The sequence below is a fragment of the Pelodiscus sinensis genome, chromosome 7 (assembly GCF_052426305.1).
Source record: "Pelodiscus sinensis isolate ZL-2025 chromosome 7, ASM5242630v1, whole genome shotgun sequence".
NCBI classification, from domain to species: Eukaryota; Metazoa; Chordata; order Testudines; family Trionychidae; genus Pelodiscus; species Pelodiscus sinensis.
The window spans coordinates 12,472,173-12,488,254 of NC_143058.1; the positions used below are offsets into that span (position 1 = coordinate 12,472,173).

Below are 16,082 nucleotides of genomic sequence, written 5' to 3' on the forward strand. Positions count from 1 at the left end.
GAGTTAGTGGGCATCTGGGGAGGCTTAGCTTCCCTTACCCACAGCCCATGATAGTGTACAACCACTGTCACAGCTGGCAGTAATTAGCACCATTGTTGGCAATCAGTCAAGGAGTGACTGAGCCATCCTGGAGTCTGAACTACTTTCTTATTTCTGAGGCCTTGTCTACACTTACCTGGAGATCAATGTTCCAGAAATCACTCTTCCAGAGTTTGATTTGTGAGTCTAATAAGGACCTGCTAAATCAAACACTGATGGAGTCCTTGTTGACCCTGATACTTCATGGGATCAAGAGGAGTAAGGGAAGTCAACGGGAAAGTTACTCCCAGGCTGTGTCTAGACTGGCCAGTTTTTCCAGAAAATCAGCCGCTTTTCTGGAAAAACTTGCCAGCTGTCTACACTGGCGGCTTGAATTTCCGCAAAAGCACTGACTTCCTACTGTAAGAAATCAGTGCTTCTTGCGGACATACTATTCTGCTCCCGTTCAGGCAAAAGTCCCTTTTGAGCAAAGCTTTTACGCAAAAGGGCCAGTGTAGACAGCTCAGATTTGTTTTGCGCAAAAAAGCCCCAATCGCGAAAATGGCGATCGGGGCTTTTTTGCGGAAAAGCGCGTCTAGATTGGCACGGACGCTTTTCCGCAAAAAGTGGTTTTGCGGAAAAGCGTCCATGCCAATCTAGACACTCTGTTCTGAAAATGCTTTTAATGGAAAAATTTTCCGTTAAAAGCATTTCCGGAAAATCATGCCAATCTAGACACAGCCCCATTTACCTCCCACAGTGGGGCCACCTGAGAAATTTAATGTAAAGCTATGTTGACTCCAGCTATGCAATTAGTCCTACTGAAGACAATGGGAATAACTGTAGTTTAAGATGCTGTCCCCAATACTGACCATACAGCAATCTGTCTTTAAAATCTCATTCTTTTTTTCTGTATGGGACAGTGTCAGTTTATCCTTGATGTTAGTCCAAGTGAAATGTGCAGTTCAACCAAGATTTAAGTTAGCCCATAAATTCCTGTTCTGTGTTGATTTACACCCTGAGCAATCCTACTAAATTCATAAATTCAGTGGGCTGATCCTTAGCTGATCTCACCAATTGAGCAGGGGTGGGGAACCTATAGCCTATGGGCTAGATACAGTCATTGCTTAATTTCATCAAGCCCATGGTAAGTATTTCTATAAAATATTGTGGCCATGTACACCTGTCTTCCATGACACCAGCTAATGATCAATCCCAGTGGAAGTGCTGAGGCTATGAAAGCCTTGGTTTAACTCTAGTTAAGCACATGCTTAGGTCCATTCCTAAAGCATTTAAACAAGAATTTAACTTGAATTAAAGTTAAGTATGTGTTTAAGTTAGTTTCCTGAGCTAGGCTGTGTTCCAGAACTGGGTTCTAAATCAGGACAGGAATAAGTCTCTCTGAGACTGGAAGAGATTTGGAAAATTAGGCTTTTTATGAAATCTTAATATAGACATGATCCAAATCCTGTTGAAGTCCATGGTAATCTTTTCATTGACTTTCTCTGTACTTTGGATCAGGCCTTATTTGAATGTGTATAATTTTAAACATTTGTAGTTATCCAAAAAGTAGAAGAAAAGATATGTAAGTAGGTACAGTGCACTAAATTATGCTCTCAATTACACCAGCATAAATCCAGAGTAAATGTAGTCACTTCTGTGATGTGTCTAAATTTATGCTGGTATACGTGAGAGCTGTGGTGTGTTTATGTTGTTTTACTTGTGACTGTTTTGAATAAATCTGCTCCACTGAATACCAGTCTGTTGAAATCCCCTTCAGTAATGAGATGATTGAAGAAAACTGAAATTACATTCCATGTATTGAATAAATGGTTGTGCTTACATATCACAAACCTCCGGGTGAGAGCGTTTGTGTGTAAAATTATTCCAAAAATACAATTTGAAAATGCATTCTATTTTATAAATCCACCTTTGAAAAGAATGAGCTTTCTCATTGCATATGCTGGCAGTGTGGCATAAATCTGTGCGACATGTGGCAAGCAAGAAAGGGCAAATCATCTATCACAGTGAGCGCGGGCTTCCATTGGATAACATCCTAGGCAGTCTACTGGTTACTGTTGATGAGTTAGCACAGTCAAAATGCCATCAGTTGAGCGTGCATGATGGAAAACTGTGAGTTTAATATCAAATAGGCATGGTGAAGTCAAGTATACAAAACACCAGCATTGTCCTAAGACATGGTATCAGGTTAATTTTAACAAATACTCATGGTGTCTGGCAGTTAGAAGGAACTTCATTCCCTAGAATGGGAGCATAAATTACATTTCCAGATCCTAAATGTGAAGCCTGGGGCCATTCCTCCGTATCTAATATATAAAGGAGAATGTTTGTATGTTTGTACTCTAATAACTTGGATACTATAAGACCTACCACAACCAAATTTTCCATGGGGTAACCTTTCCTCCAGGAGACGATTTTAAGGTACTTTTGGACCCAATCCGGCCCAATCTCAACCTGTACATATCAAAAATAACCCGCCCCACTGCGCTGCAGGGGCAACACTGCCCACCCTAGGTCATGTGCCCACCGCCTGCGGCCCCAAAGTCCGGGACTCACCCCACTCCCACACGCACAATGGCTTGGGCATCCACCCTACCCCCCTGCGGCTATGGTTACCAGGTAGTCTTAAAAAAAAAACCAGCCACACTTCATGGTGGCGAGGGGGGGGAGGAACCGGCTGGAAGGGGAGCAGGGCTGGCCAGGAGGAAGGGGGGGATGGGAAGCAGGGCTGGTTGGGGGGGGGGAAACGGGGCAGCGAGGCTGGCTGGGGGTGATTGGGGGAGGGGTGACTGGTGGGAAGCAGAGCTTATTGTGGGGGGGAGGCTGGTGCAGCGGGGCTGGCCGGGGGAGATCGGGAGAGGGGCAGCCGGTGGGAAGCAGAGCTTGTCAGGGAGGAGGGGGCGGGAGGCAGCATGGCTGGACAGGGGAAATTGGGGGAGGGGCGGCTGGCAGGAAGAAGAGCTGCTGGGTGTGGCCGGGGGCAGCGGGGCTGGCCAGGGGAGATTGGGAGGAGGAGAACCGGCCGGCAGGAAGCAGGGCTAGTGGCGGGGGCAAGGAGCGAATCAGCTGGCGGGGAGTGAGACCGAGCAATGCTGGGTAACTCCAGCTAGTATGGTAATGAAAAAAAATTGTTTTGGCTGGGAAAGAGAATCAGCCAATGAGTTTCACTCCCAGGTGCCTTTCTTAATAAATCCAGAAACTGGAAGAGACAAGGTAGGATTGACATAGGGTTGATTTGGTTTCTAATTCTGCCCTCTGCAGATGTCACTGTGACAAAGGATGAAAGTCATGGAACTCTGGGACACAGACAAGATACTTCAGAATAAATCTTCTAATCATAATTTCTCTTCTTCCTTCACACTTGTGGGGTGGGGGTGGGTCTTTTTCTTAATCTTGTTTTATTTTATATAATCAATGGCTTTGCAGGACAGCACAGTGTTTTCTCACACTTATTTGAATCTGCTTACAGTATTATAATTAGTATCCTGCTTCTATTAAAGCCAATAACAAAATTCTAAATAACTTCAATGGGACAAAGACCCTTGCTGATTTTTCATTGCATGGATTGCCATAGAGTAGAATGTCAAATAAGGGCCAGGTCAAATCTGTAAGCTACACTGGTGAAATCACATATCAAAGAATGCAATATTTTTCTCTACATTGTTTTTCTTGGGACTGTAACACAGTGGACCAGATCTGCTGATCCAGTTGTGCATATTCAGTGCTGGACTTTGAGGGACTGGGGAAGGGAACACTAAGCCACCTTTTCATGCCTCCTCTTCTAGGGCTGGTTTGGGAATGATTTGAAACATGACATAACTGAGAACAACCTAAAAGGACAGTATAAATTATAACCATACCTCCTAAGGACCCTGGCAGACTTTAGGGACACTCCACATTATGGGCCCCCAGCTTACCATCCTAAATTGAGGACAAAATGAAAGTTGATAGTCTTTCTTTCTTTCTTTCTTTCTTTCTTTCTTTCTTTCTTTCTTTCTTTCTTTCTTTCTTTCTTTCTTTCTTTCTTTCTTTCTTTCTTTCTTTCTTTCTTTCTTTTTGCAGATGAGCAAAATAAGGAGCAATCAACAAGGAAACTTCATTTTCTCACTACACACAGTGATAGACAGAACAATACTGTCATAGCATTCAACAAACATGTGCACCAGGGTAAACCATATGTTGTTTGTGAAAGGGTTTACCAAGAATCAAGAAAGATTCAAATCAATGTGTCAGGTGTCAGAGTTGTGCTGCAAAAGGACTTTCAAATAAATGAAACTGTCTTTCTCTGTGTGTATCATTTTGTTGCAGGCATTGAACTAATCTGCGAAAAAGACATTGATCTTGCGACACAAGTGCAAGAGCTGCTGGAGTTCCTTCATGAGAAACAGCATGAGCTAGAGCTTAACGCCGATCAGACTCACAAACGGCTAGAGCAGTGCCTACAGCTCCGGCACCTACAGGCTGAGGTCAAGCAGGTCAGGCTTTCTACTACAGCCATTAAACCATTTTGTGGTAGCTTAAATGTGTCTTGAAAGCAATTACAGTATGTGCAGGCTGTTAAAACTGTTTCTGCCAAATTGCCTCCCTTTAGGTGTATGGAGTGTTAATCCTTTTCTGTAGCAGTATTTGGTCTGTTCACATCTTTCAAAATGAGCCTTTGCAAATAACAGGAGTCTGTTCCATATTCTGTGCATGTGCAAGATCCCATGCATATTAATGGGAGTTATGTTCGCCATGCATGAAAAACTAACCCTAAACTGGAGTATGCCTCAGAACAGAATGTGCTCTGGAAATATGAGGATTTGGGGTACAAACTAAGAGCATTGTGGAGCATTGGTCTCATTAGTGGAGATCTCAGTGCCCAACTTTAAAGCTGATGCCACTCTCTTTTGGCTTCCTTACTCTTTTTTTTCCCATTATCACTGACTTGTGGGGAGCTCAACCAAGTTTATCATCTGTGGTTGAGAGGTAGAACCCTGACTATATGTAGATTGTAACCACGTATCTTGCAATTTTAGCATGTCTTCTAGTTCCAGTTACATTAAAGATCAGTCAGTTGTATTTTGCCTGCCTAAATTTTTCAGTAGCTTTAGATTGGATGTTATATTTCTTCACTTGCTGTCTTATACAGTTGCATGCTGCCACGGAGCTGCAATTTTCCACTCCAAAGATGGCTGCATTTCAGTGAAATGATTATATGTCTTGGTTTAATGGGGCATTCTTGATTTTTTTTCATGGGATGCTCTGAGAATGTCTTTCCGATCACTTGAAATATCCCAGTTTTTTATTTCATCTGTGAAAATATTGAGATTTTTACATAAATAATTTTATTTGGGGAAGTAAAAGATGCTCTGTGTTTACCAAAGAACACAGACACTATCAACGCTGTTCTTTTGCACAAAGTGAATAGTTAATTATACTTGTTCAATATTTCATGGGAAACTGATTCAGAACGTTTCATTACATCTGCTTTTGATACTGTCCCGCATGACCTTCTCGTAAACAAAATGCAACCTAGATGGAGCTACTATAAGAGGGGTGCAAAAGTGATTGGAAAACCATTCCCAGAGAGTGATCGATGGATCTCAGTCATGCTGGAAAAGCTGAACAAGTGGGGTCAGAGAGGGATCAGTTCTGTTTTGGTTTTGTTCAATATCTTCATCAATGATTTAGACAATGGCATAGAGAGTACTCTTATAAAGTTTGTGCATAATACCAAGCTGGAAGGGGTTGCAAGTGCTTTGGAGGATAGGGTTAAAATTCAAAATGATCTGTACAAACTAGAGAAATGGTCTGAGATAAACAGAATGAAGTTAAATAAAGACAAATGCAAAGTACGCCGCATAGAAAGGAACAATCGGTTTCATGCACACAAAATGGGAAAGGACTGCCAAGGAAGGAGTATTGTACAGAGGGATCTGGAAGTCATAGCGTATCACAAGCTAAATGTGAGTCAACAGTATAACACTGTTAGAAAAAATTGAATATCGTTCTGGGATGTTTTGGCTGGAGTGTTAAAAGGAAGACACAAGAAGCAATTGTTCCACTTTACTCCGCGCTGACTAGGCATCAACTTGAGTATTGTGTCCAGTTCTGGGTGCCACTTTCAGGAAAGATGTGGGTGAATTAAACAAGTCCAGAGGAAATAACAAAAATTATTAAAGGTCTGAAAAACATGACTTATGAGGGAAGATTGAAAGACTTGGGTATGTTTAATCTGGAAAAGAGAAGACTGAGAGGAGATACCATAACAGGTTGTAAAAAATGAAGGAGAGCAAAAAAATGTTCTTAACATCTGAGGAAAGGACAACAAGCTATGAGCTTACATTGCAGCAAAAACAGTTTTAATTGGGTATTAGATAAAACGTCCTCTCAGCGATTAAACTCTGGCATAACTTGCCTAGGGATGTTGTGGAATCTCCATCATTTGAGATTTTTAGGAGCAGTTTAGACAAACACCTGTCAGGAATAGTCTAGATCAGGGCTACTCAACACGAGGCCTGTGGGTGGGATCCTTTGGACATGGCCTCCACAACAGCAAGGTGTCTCCCAGGCGGGGCAAGCATTTGAAAGATTCAAGCGGACAGGCTGGCTGGAACAGACTGGTACTGGGTGTCAGTGTTTCTAGCCCCCAGGGAGCAGGTGCCAGGTGTGCGGGTGCATTTTGTGAGAAGCTATTTGCATATATTTGCAAATATATTTGCATATACATTCAACCACACTTAAGTTGCGGCCCTCGGCATGTGCTGTGAGTATCATTGTAACTCCTGGGGCTTCCAAAGTTGAGTCTAGATAATACTTAGTCCTGCCATAAGAACAGAGGACTGGACTAGATGACCCCCTTAAGGTCCCTTCTAGGCCTATGATTGTGTGATTTCTGGCAAAAATTCTCTAGGCTGAGAAATATGTTCTTGGGGCTGCTGAGCCAGAAACTAGCAGTTGCAAAATGCACTTTTGCCTGAGTAGTTTGCAACTTTAAAAATTGTCCACGCAAATGTATCCTAGTTTTTAATCTTGAGAATACGGTCATCCAGCATTTCAGTGGCAGGTCTGAAGAGTGTGGAATTTATAAAGTGCTTTAGAATCTTTCTGAATGGAAGGCTATGTATTATTATTATTATTATCTTTGTTTATAAAGTGTCTGACTTTCTCTAGACACACAATATATTTCACACACGATATTTACAACAAGCACTTTACTCACTGCAACGTAGCCAGTTCTGAAATGAAACATGGTGGCAATTTAATAGTGCACTGCAGCACTAGTTTAGAACATAGTGTACCGGATGGAACAGGAATTCTATAAATTCAAATTGTTGTTATTGAGCCTGATCTAAGTCCTAATAAAGTAAATGTGAATCTTGAAAGGAGGTTGGATTGGGCCCTTTATGACATAATTGTATTTAGAAAAATACAAGTGATAACTGCTCTCTGGATAACTAAAGCTGTGGATCTTAGAAGCATAGATGGGTTAATTTAATTCACAGGCTTGTGCCTGGGAATATTCTACAAACTAAACATCTGAAAATTTAAGTTATGGAACTAAACTATCTAACTCCTAAAAAAAGGCACACAAACAGCTATCTTGAATTAGTGTTTCCTTAACAGTATTTGACCATCAAAGCCTTCATTATCCTGTGACCTTTCAGTAAGCCGATAGCTAAGAATCATTTTATTTGTTCAACGGAATATAAAAAAATCTATTCCCAATTAACGTATGAATTACTGAAGCTGGTTTCTCCTGAAAAGAGTCAAATTAAAATATATCTGTTCCCTATCCTAAAGTGGCTGTATTTGGTTTCCCAGGAGGATGAGTCATATTCACAACCACTTAGTGAAATTAGAAAATATATTGATTTTGGCTTGTTGTTCATCTCTGGTTTGGTCCAGATTTCCTTCATGTTTTAGAATGAATGGTCTCTACTTTATTATCAAATTGCACTTGCTCTTGAGAGTCAATTGAGATTTGGTTGCCACAGACACCTATTATAGCTCTGGTAAAATTTTGCTGACACAGAAAACTAGGCAGAGTTCTGGAACGTGTACATATGTTTGCATTTTAACATAATGGCTCATGTAAATCAAAAGTCTTTTTCTTGTCTGTATCTATTTAAGTCTCATTTAGGAAAGGTTTCTGCTTTAAATCATATGTTTCACAGGTCTGAATGCCAACAGGATAGATGTTTGGGGCCATTTAAGTGGAAAATGTCAAAGTGTGTTGTTCTGTGACCTGAGAGAGTAGAAATAGGATAGATCAGTGGTTCATAAAATCTTTCATATTGAGGAAGAGAGCCTCTCAAGGACATGTCCTCACCCCTCACCCCTTCTTCTCTGTGGTAACTGTAGAACTTGGAAAGGTTATGCAGAAATAATAGCAGGACAATATTAAGGAAATGAGATTAAAAGAAATTCCCTTTAATGCAATGCTGTCAGCTGTTTGGCTTTCCATTCATATTTCCGTTTTATATTTGTGCTTTAATTTCCTTTCCCTAGCTATAATATTTTAGTTTTCTCAGTACCCAAAGTACCTGATCTCCCCTCACTGTCCCACTGTTCATGTCTCTTCATCTCATTTTGCAGTTTAGTTCTTCCGTCTTCTGTGCTTTGTAACCCACCAACTTTGGTGTCCACTTCAGATTTGATCACAACTGAATATAGCCCAAAGGACTACATGAAACAACCATTCTTGACTTTCAGTTTGATAAAAGAAAAAGGCCTCCGGAAGCCTGAAAAGAGTCTTGAGTGAGTCTGTAACTATGAGGAGGTGTCCTCGTTAGATGACTACCCGATGCTTTCCTGCTATACTAGAAGAAATTCCTCCGATCACCTGCAAGGAAATCACCAGCAAAATAAAGATTCTTATACATTAATTTCTGTACTCATTGAAATCAGTGGCGTTTCAAGTTTGAAGTCTGAGGAGAATTTGGCCTTTTTTGTTCGATTATCGGGGGACAAAGATACAATGAAACTCTGCTTATAGCAAATTGGAACAGAAATCTATAATTGTTTCAGTGCATTGTAATTTCGACTCTAGCAAACAAATTATGGGCCATTCTGCAGGCTTTGCTTTAAGTAGGTTCCACTGTTACTGCTTTTCTGTCATAAGCAAAATGATTGGGCCTCTTTGTAGAGCTTTGGGGGATTATTTAACTTCATAATTATTTAATTTCCACTTCAACAAAATTGATAAAATCTGTAATTTGTAGGAAATGTCTGTTTAAAGACTATCATTTAGTGTTAGCCTGTCTGCACATTCTCAGATAATAGCAAGTCTATAGGAGAGTGATCAGAGAATTGTCTTGGGGTTATATTAGAAACATCAATACAAAAATGTAATTAAAAAGTACTATTGAGTCCATTTGTGAGCAGGTCTTGTAAACCAGATAAAAAATATGTAAATCTTTACCTCCAAACATGCCCCAGTTCTCATTTCAGAGAAAAGCTAAGCCCTGCCCTTTTCCCCAGCAAATGGTAGGTAACTGATCATGCAGCACTATACATAGGGCTAAAAATGTCCTTCCAATTCTCTATTCACTTTGAACCCTGAGTCACTAGCTGAAACAAAAAACAGGACTATGTAGCACTTTTAAAGACTAACAAGATGGTTTATTAGGTGATGAGCTTTCGTGGGCCAGAACCATTTCCTCAGATCAAATTGTGGAAGAAAATTGGCATGACCATATATACCAAAGGGATACAATAAAAAAAAGTGAACACACAGAAAAAGGACAAATCAAATTTCAGAACAGAGGAGGGATGAGGGGGAGAGGTTAATGTCTGTGAGCTAATAATATTAGAGGTGATAATTGGGGAAGTTATCTTTGTAATGGGTAAGGTAATTAGCATCTTTGTTGAGACCCAGGCGTAAAGTGTCAAATTTAAGCATGAATGACAGTTCAGAGGTTTCTCTTTCAAGTCTGGTGTTAAAATGTCTTTGAAGCAAGATGCAGGTAATCAAGTCATTGAGACAATGCCCTTTCTGGTTGAAATGGCAATGAACTGTTTTTTCTTTGTGATACTGTCTGATGTCTGTTTTGTGTACATTGATTCTTTGGCAAAGTGTCTGAGACGTTTGTCCAATGTACATAGCAGATGGACACTGTTGGCACATGATGGTATAAATTATATTTCTGGATGAGCAGGAATGTGTGTTCTTGATCTTATAACTGAATTGGTTAGGTCCAATAATGGTGTCAGCAGAGTAAATACGTGGACAAAGCTGGCAACAGGGTTTGTTGCAAGGGAAAGTTCCAGGGTTGGTATTAGTGTGGTATGTCCTGTGGTTGTTGGTAAGAATCATCTTGAGGTTAGGTGGTTGTCTATAGGAGTCTATGGGTCTGTCTCCCATAGCCTCTCGGAGTGTAATATCCTGTTCCAGTATAGGTTGTAGTTTATTGATAATGTGTTGGACGGGTTTAAGTTGGGGGCTATAGGTGATGACAAGTGGTGTTCTATTGTTGGTTTTCTTGAGTCTCTCTTGAAGTAGATGGTTTCTGGGTATTCGTCTGGCTCTTTCAATTTGTTTTTTTATTTCTCTGGGTGGGTAATCTTATAAATACTTGGTAGAGATCCTGAAGTTTCTGGTCTCTGTCAGTGGGATTAGAGCAGATGCAGTTGTATCGAAAGGCTTGGCTATGGACGATGGATCGTATCGTGTGTTCTGGATGGGAGCTGGAGGCATGTAGGTAACTGTATGAGTCAGTGGGTTTTCTGTAGAGAGTGGTGTCTAATTTACCATTGGTGATTTGTACTGTGGTATCCAGGAAATGAATCTCTCATGTAGAATGGTCCAAGCTGAGATTGATGGTGGGGTGTAGGTTGTTAAAATCTCTGTGGAATGACTCCAGTGTTTCTTGGCCACGGGTCTAGATCATAAAGATGTCATCGATGTAGCATAAGTAGAGAAGGGGTAAAAGGGGACGAGATCTGAAGAAACGTTGTTCTAAGTCAGCCATAAAGATGTTAGCATACTGTAAGGCCATGCGGGTACCCATGGCTGTGCCGCTGATCTGGAGGTATAAGTTGTCCTTAAATTGGAAATAATTGTAGGTGAGAACAAAGTTACATAGGTCTGCTGCCAGATTGGCAGTGGTGTCCTCTGAGATAGTGTTTCTACTTGCTTGTAATCCGTCTTCATGTGGGATGTTGGAGTATAGAGCTTCTACATCCATGGCAGCAAGGATGGTGTTATCGGGGAGGTTATCGATGTTTTGTAGTTTTCTCAGGAAGTCAATAGTATCTCAGATATAGCTGGTAGTGTTGGTTGCGTAGGGTTTGAGAAGAGTGTCTACATAGCTAGATAATCCAGTAGTGAGTGTTCCGAAACCTGAGATGATGGGACATCCGGGGTGTCCAGGTTTATGGATTTTGGGAAGCAGATAGAACAATCCTGGTCGGGGTTCCCTTTTTAGCTTTAATGTTTAATGTTTAACGTCAAAAATTATTCATCGCCACAATTAGTAGTGATGATGATGAGGCTATTCTTTACATTACTTAAAAACTCATAAATTGTTGCTGAACTGAAAAATGAAGGCATTAGGTACAAGATGGAAGATTTTACTTTGCTGGTAAGCTTCTAGCAAGCCCTGAGTCTGATTTTGACTATGTTAGAATAATTTCTTGTAATCATTAGTACTGAATTGTTTATTTTAGTTGTTTGGTTAAGGTGAAAACATAAGAGACTACTGTAGTTGTAAGGAGTTGTGAGAAGCAGAAAAATATATTGATTTCAAAGTAGCTGGCATAGATGTAAACAATTAATTTAGGTGATATTGATTAGTTGTGCTAAATGGAGACACTGAAGACTGTGAGAGTGGTGACTGTTATTCTTTTTAAAATAGCAAAACAGCAAAAAGGTATGTTAATGTACTATCAACAGAAAGGAAGCCTAGAGGACCAGCAAGGAACTGAATTAAAGCACCAGTGCCTTGATTCTGCAAACCTTTACATATATGCTTATACTTAAAATTAAAGCTTGTATTAACATTTGCAGGATCAAGGTCTAGCTTTCTATCTCTAAAACTAGATATTACATTTTCAGAGGTATGTGAAGGTTTAGTTTCCACTGAGGGAGTGTCTAGACTACATTCCTCTTTCAAACGAGGAATGTAAATGAAAGAAATCGAAAATGCAAATGAAGCGCAGATTTACAAATCTCACACTTCATTTGCATAATCGTGTCCAATTATTTAAAAAAAAGCAGTCTAGACATGGTTCTTTGGGGGGGAAAAAACCCTTTTTCAAAAGAACCCTTATTCCTGAAAAAATTAGGTTTTCGGGGTTCTTCCGAAAAAGGTTTTTTTTCGAAAGAACCTCGTCTAGATGGCTTTTTTTTAAAAAAAATAACCTTTTTCGAAAAGCGATCAGACATGATTATGCAAATGAAGCGCAAGATTTGTAAATCTGCACTTCATTTGCATTTTCAATTTCCTTCATTTACATTTCTCTTTTGAAAGAGGAATGTAGTCTAGAGGCACCCTAAAATTAAGGAGCTACATCCATATTAGACTGTAACAGGAAAAAACAACAAATGGTCTGGTAGCACTTTATGGACTAAGAAAACATATAGATGAAAGTGGGCTGTGCCCACAAAAGCTCATGATACCATCTACATGTTTTGTTAACCTGAAATTAAGGAATGTCATAGCATTAACAGATCTAAGGTCGATTAGAATGTGCAGTATCCTGCTGACCTTTCTGTGTCCTACTGCTACTTCCCAAATCTTCCTTATCCAGATATCTGTGGAAAGTAAAGTGCAGAGTAGATGGGAGAGTAGCACTAGTGTGTTACTACTAGATACCAGTGAAACTGCAAAAGATCTCTGAATAGTCATTTGCAATTTTTGATAAATCAATTTCACTTATGCAATTGGTTTTTCACAAGTTTTACTGATCTGCATGTAAAGAACTTTTGCATTTTTTCTAATTAGGGAGCAGAAATGATGCCTTTTGTCTTACCTGACCAATAAAAACAGACACAGTTTCACAGAACAAATGAGCGGAGCAGCCTGCCCTAAATCATGTGGGATCCATCCCTGGCTTTCATCAATACTGGCAGTACCTCAGTTTCATGAGAAGAAAATTTAACCAAAAATTCAGTTGACAGTATCACATAAAAGAGCTCTGAATGAAGCGAACAGATTCCAGGAAATGAAAAATTGAGGCTAAAATGCCAGCCTCAGCCCCACTAAGCATTTTTAGTTGCACACATGCTTTCAGACAATGAATGAAGATGGGCAGAATGTCAGCTGTGACACATTTCCAGTTTATATTGAGCTAGATCAGGCATTTGTCATTTTTGTAAAGCAGGTGTTTTTCACAGTCACTGTGTAAACATAAACATGACTGACGAGATGGAAGACCAGAACTCTGCTTTAAGATATATATTGATTTCATTGGGTCTAGGTGGCTGTTGCATTGAGAGATCAAGTACACAGAGGATAGCTCATTACTACTGATGTTAGGAAATCAGTCCTGTTATGTTACCTAGTCCACTGTCCATAGTTTAAAGCCATGCTGACTTTTAAGGCATAGGCAATTTAGAAAGACAAATTCCAAAAATAATCCAGCATTTAAATCAATGTTTTTGAAAAATTCAGTTTATAGGTTTTAAAAATGAAGGCTGCTTCCTAAACTCTCCTGTGACATTTTGATCTCTTTTAAAAAAGAATGATTATGCTTAGCTACTGCTTTTCTAAAATAAATGCTCCCTTTCTCTCTCTCTCTCTCTCTCTCTCGCTTTTAATTCACACAGGCCCAGGTCAGCTTGGAGTTCAATAAAATGTGAAAGTGTTTGCTGGCTGTCACTTCATATCTTGTTCAGCTATGGTGATACTTGGGTTAATTCCTTCCTAAAAGAGATAGAATTTCAATTCTTGGTGCACTGTAGTTTGTAATATATGGGTTTACAGGTCGAGGGGATTATACAAATCATAGACAAAAAGAATGTTGTGTGATAATCCTATTCCTTTTTCTCAGTAACTTCATTGTGTTTCCCACAGCAACAGTAGCACCTGCTGATGAAAGAGAGAGAGCTGATAGCAGAAAACCATCCTACTGCTGACTTGAGCAGAATGCTATTTTCTACAAATTAGGGTCAGCTACATGTGGAGACTGGTTCCCTTTTTTCCAACTAATTTCCTGATCCCAGAGGGAGGCAAATGGCTGTGAGGAGGGTGATATATGATGTAGGGAGAAAAAATGGTTTCTTTAAGGCACCCTAATGAATCACTTGGAGGGAAAGGGGGGGATAAAAGATAAATTGCTATCTAGAATGGTAAACCAAAGTTATTGACTTTCAAAGCAATATAGATTATGAACTACAGTTGTGAAGGTGATGGGGCAGTAAGGATTTCCTGTGCATTTGTAAACTGAATGTTACAATTTTTTTAAGCTGTATTTCTTGAAATAATTTAATTACTGCATTGACAGAAAATAGGACTAAAAGCAGTCGGCAAATTTATCCAAGAATTTACTTGTGCTATTTGAGTGATTGTTTTTGGATAGAGAATTTAAAATAGAAGAATGTGTTCCCACTGTTTAAAAAAATATATACAGCCCAATTCTGCCACCCTGACATTGTGCCTTACTCCCAAAGCAGTTCAAGAGCCTGATCCAAAGCCATTGAAGCCAATGGAAAGATGCTTCCTGATGTCAGTGGGCATTGAATCAAACCCTTATTGAAACTCGTGAGACTAGTTGCAGAATAGAATACTATTCAAACTCAGTAAATGTGGCAGGATTGGGCTCCATAATGATCGGGGGGAGGGAGGATTGCTCATTTACATTTTTGAGAACATTGATATCCAAGAAAATATCAAGTATGCCAGCATTATTCTTAACTAGAGAGCAAAACTACTTATGGAGCATGGATGACAGTTTTGGAGGGGGGCACTAAACTTTACAAGTACAGAATGAGAATCACACAGTAAGAATAGAGAATGAAGGTGGAAATTGCTCTCGATACAAACATGTAAGAGGAAACTATGCATGTTGAAATGAAGCAGAACTGGAGCAATTGTTAAGTGCAAATTGGAAGGAATACCTCATTGTGGCCCACCTGGTCCATGCTAGTCCATACAAGAAAGATAAAGTGAACAGGACAAGAAAGGAAAATCTGAGAATTTTTGTAAGACAATACTATGAACTCTTTTCAAAAGAGTTCTCCATCACAAGTGTTATTGTGGCTACAGGATGGACTCCTGTTGAAACAATGTAATCAAGAAACATCCTTTACATGTCCAGTGTAAACAGGGATAAATTGTTACAAACCCATAGGGTATGTCTACACTTGCATCCTAGTTCGAGCTAAGGATGCAAATGTAGGCATTTGAAATAGTCAGTGAAGCGGGGTTTTAAATATCCCATGCTTCATTAGCATGATCTCGCTGGTGTGTTACTCCGATCAACAGTTGTTTCGAAAGTGCAAGTGTGCGCTGGGATGTTAGTTCAAACCAAACCCCTTGGTTTATTTATAAAACCAATGAGCCCTTATTTATAGAAGAATTTGTCCACGTTGGTCAAAGAATTGTTGGCATACTGCTATCAAGAATGTGGTCAGAGATGGCTCTCGTTAACAGTAGAGGTGAGCCTGAGTTCTAGAGCTTGGACTGTTCCAGATCAGATCTTCCCTCAAATTCCTGGATGTTCACATTGAGGGGATAGGGTTGTTTTGATTAAAACTATTCAAATTCCAATATAGAAATGGGCCCTTTTTTTGTTTCAGCAAATACGTAGACAATTCCTATGAAGCTTCCAAACCATGAGTCTCATGAGACCTGACAAAGCATCCCTTCCACCTAATCCTCCTAATCCTGTTCCAAAGGCTTGTTGGATGAAAAATACCATTCAGAGGCGGAGAGCTCACATTGCTAGCTACAGTGAGCTCCTAAACTCAATGGGTCTGACCCAGATTTGATTTAAAAGTGAGATCACAACCATGCCCCAGGTTTCTATGACATTTTGCTAAGAACTGTTTTATTTGCTAAAAGATGTAAGTACAAGAAAGCAGTTTTTAAGATGAAAATGTAACTTTTCAAACATAA

At 39.8% G+C, this 16,082-nt stretch overlaps 1 protein-coding gene across 5 annotated transcripts in view; it reads left to right on the plus strand.

The window, feature by feature from the left end:
• KALRN (kalirin RhoGEF kinase) overlaps positions 1 to 16,082 on the plus strand; it is a 786,138-nt gene that overhangs the window by 508,671 nt on the left and 261,385 nt on the right. For all 5 annotated transcript variants that reach the window (XM_075933149.2, XM_075933142.2, XM_075933143.2 and 2 more), the window contains exon 15: positions 4,348 to 4,514. In XM_075933149.2, coding sequence (XP_075789264.2) covers positions 4,348 to 4,514 — 167 coding nt within the window. The remainder of the gene's footprint in view (positions 1 to 4,347; positions 4,515 to 16,082) is intronic.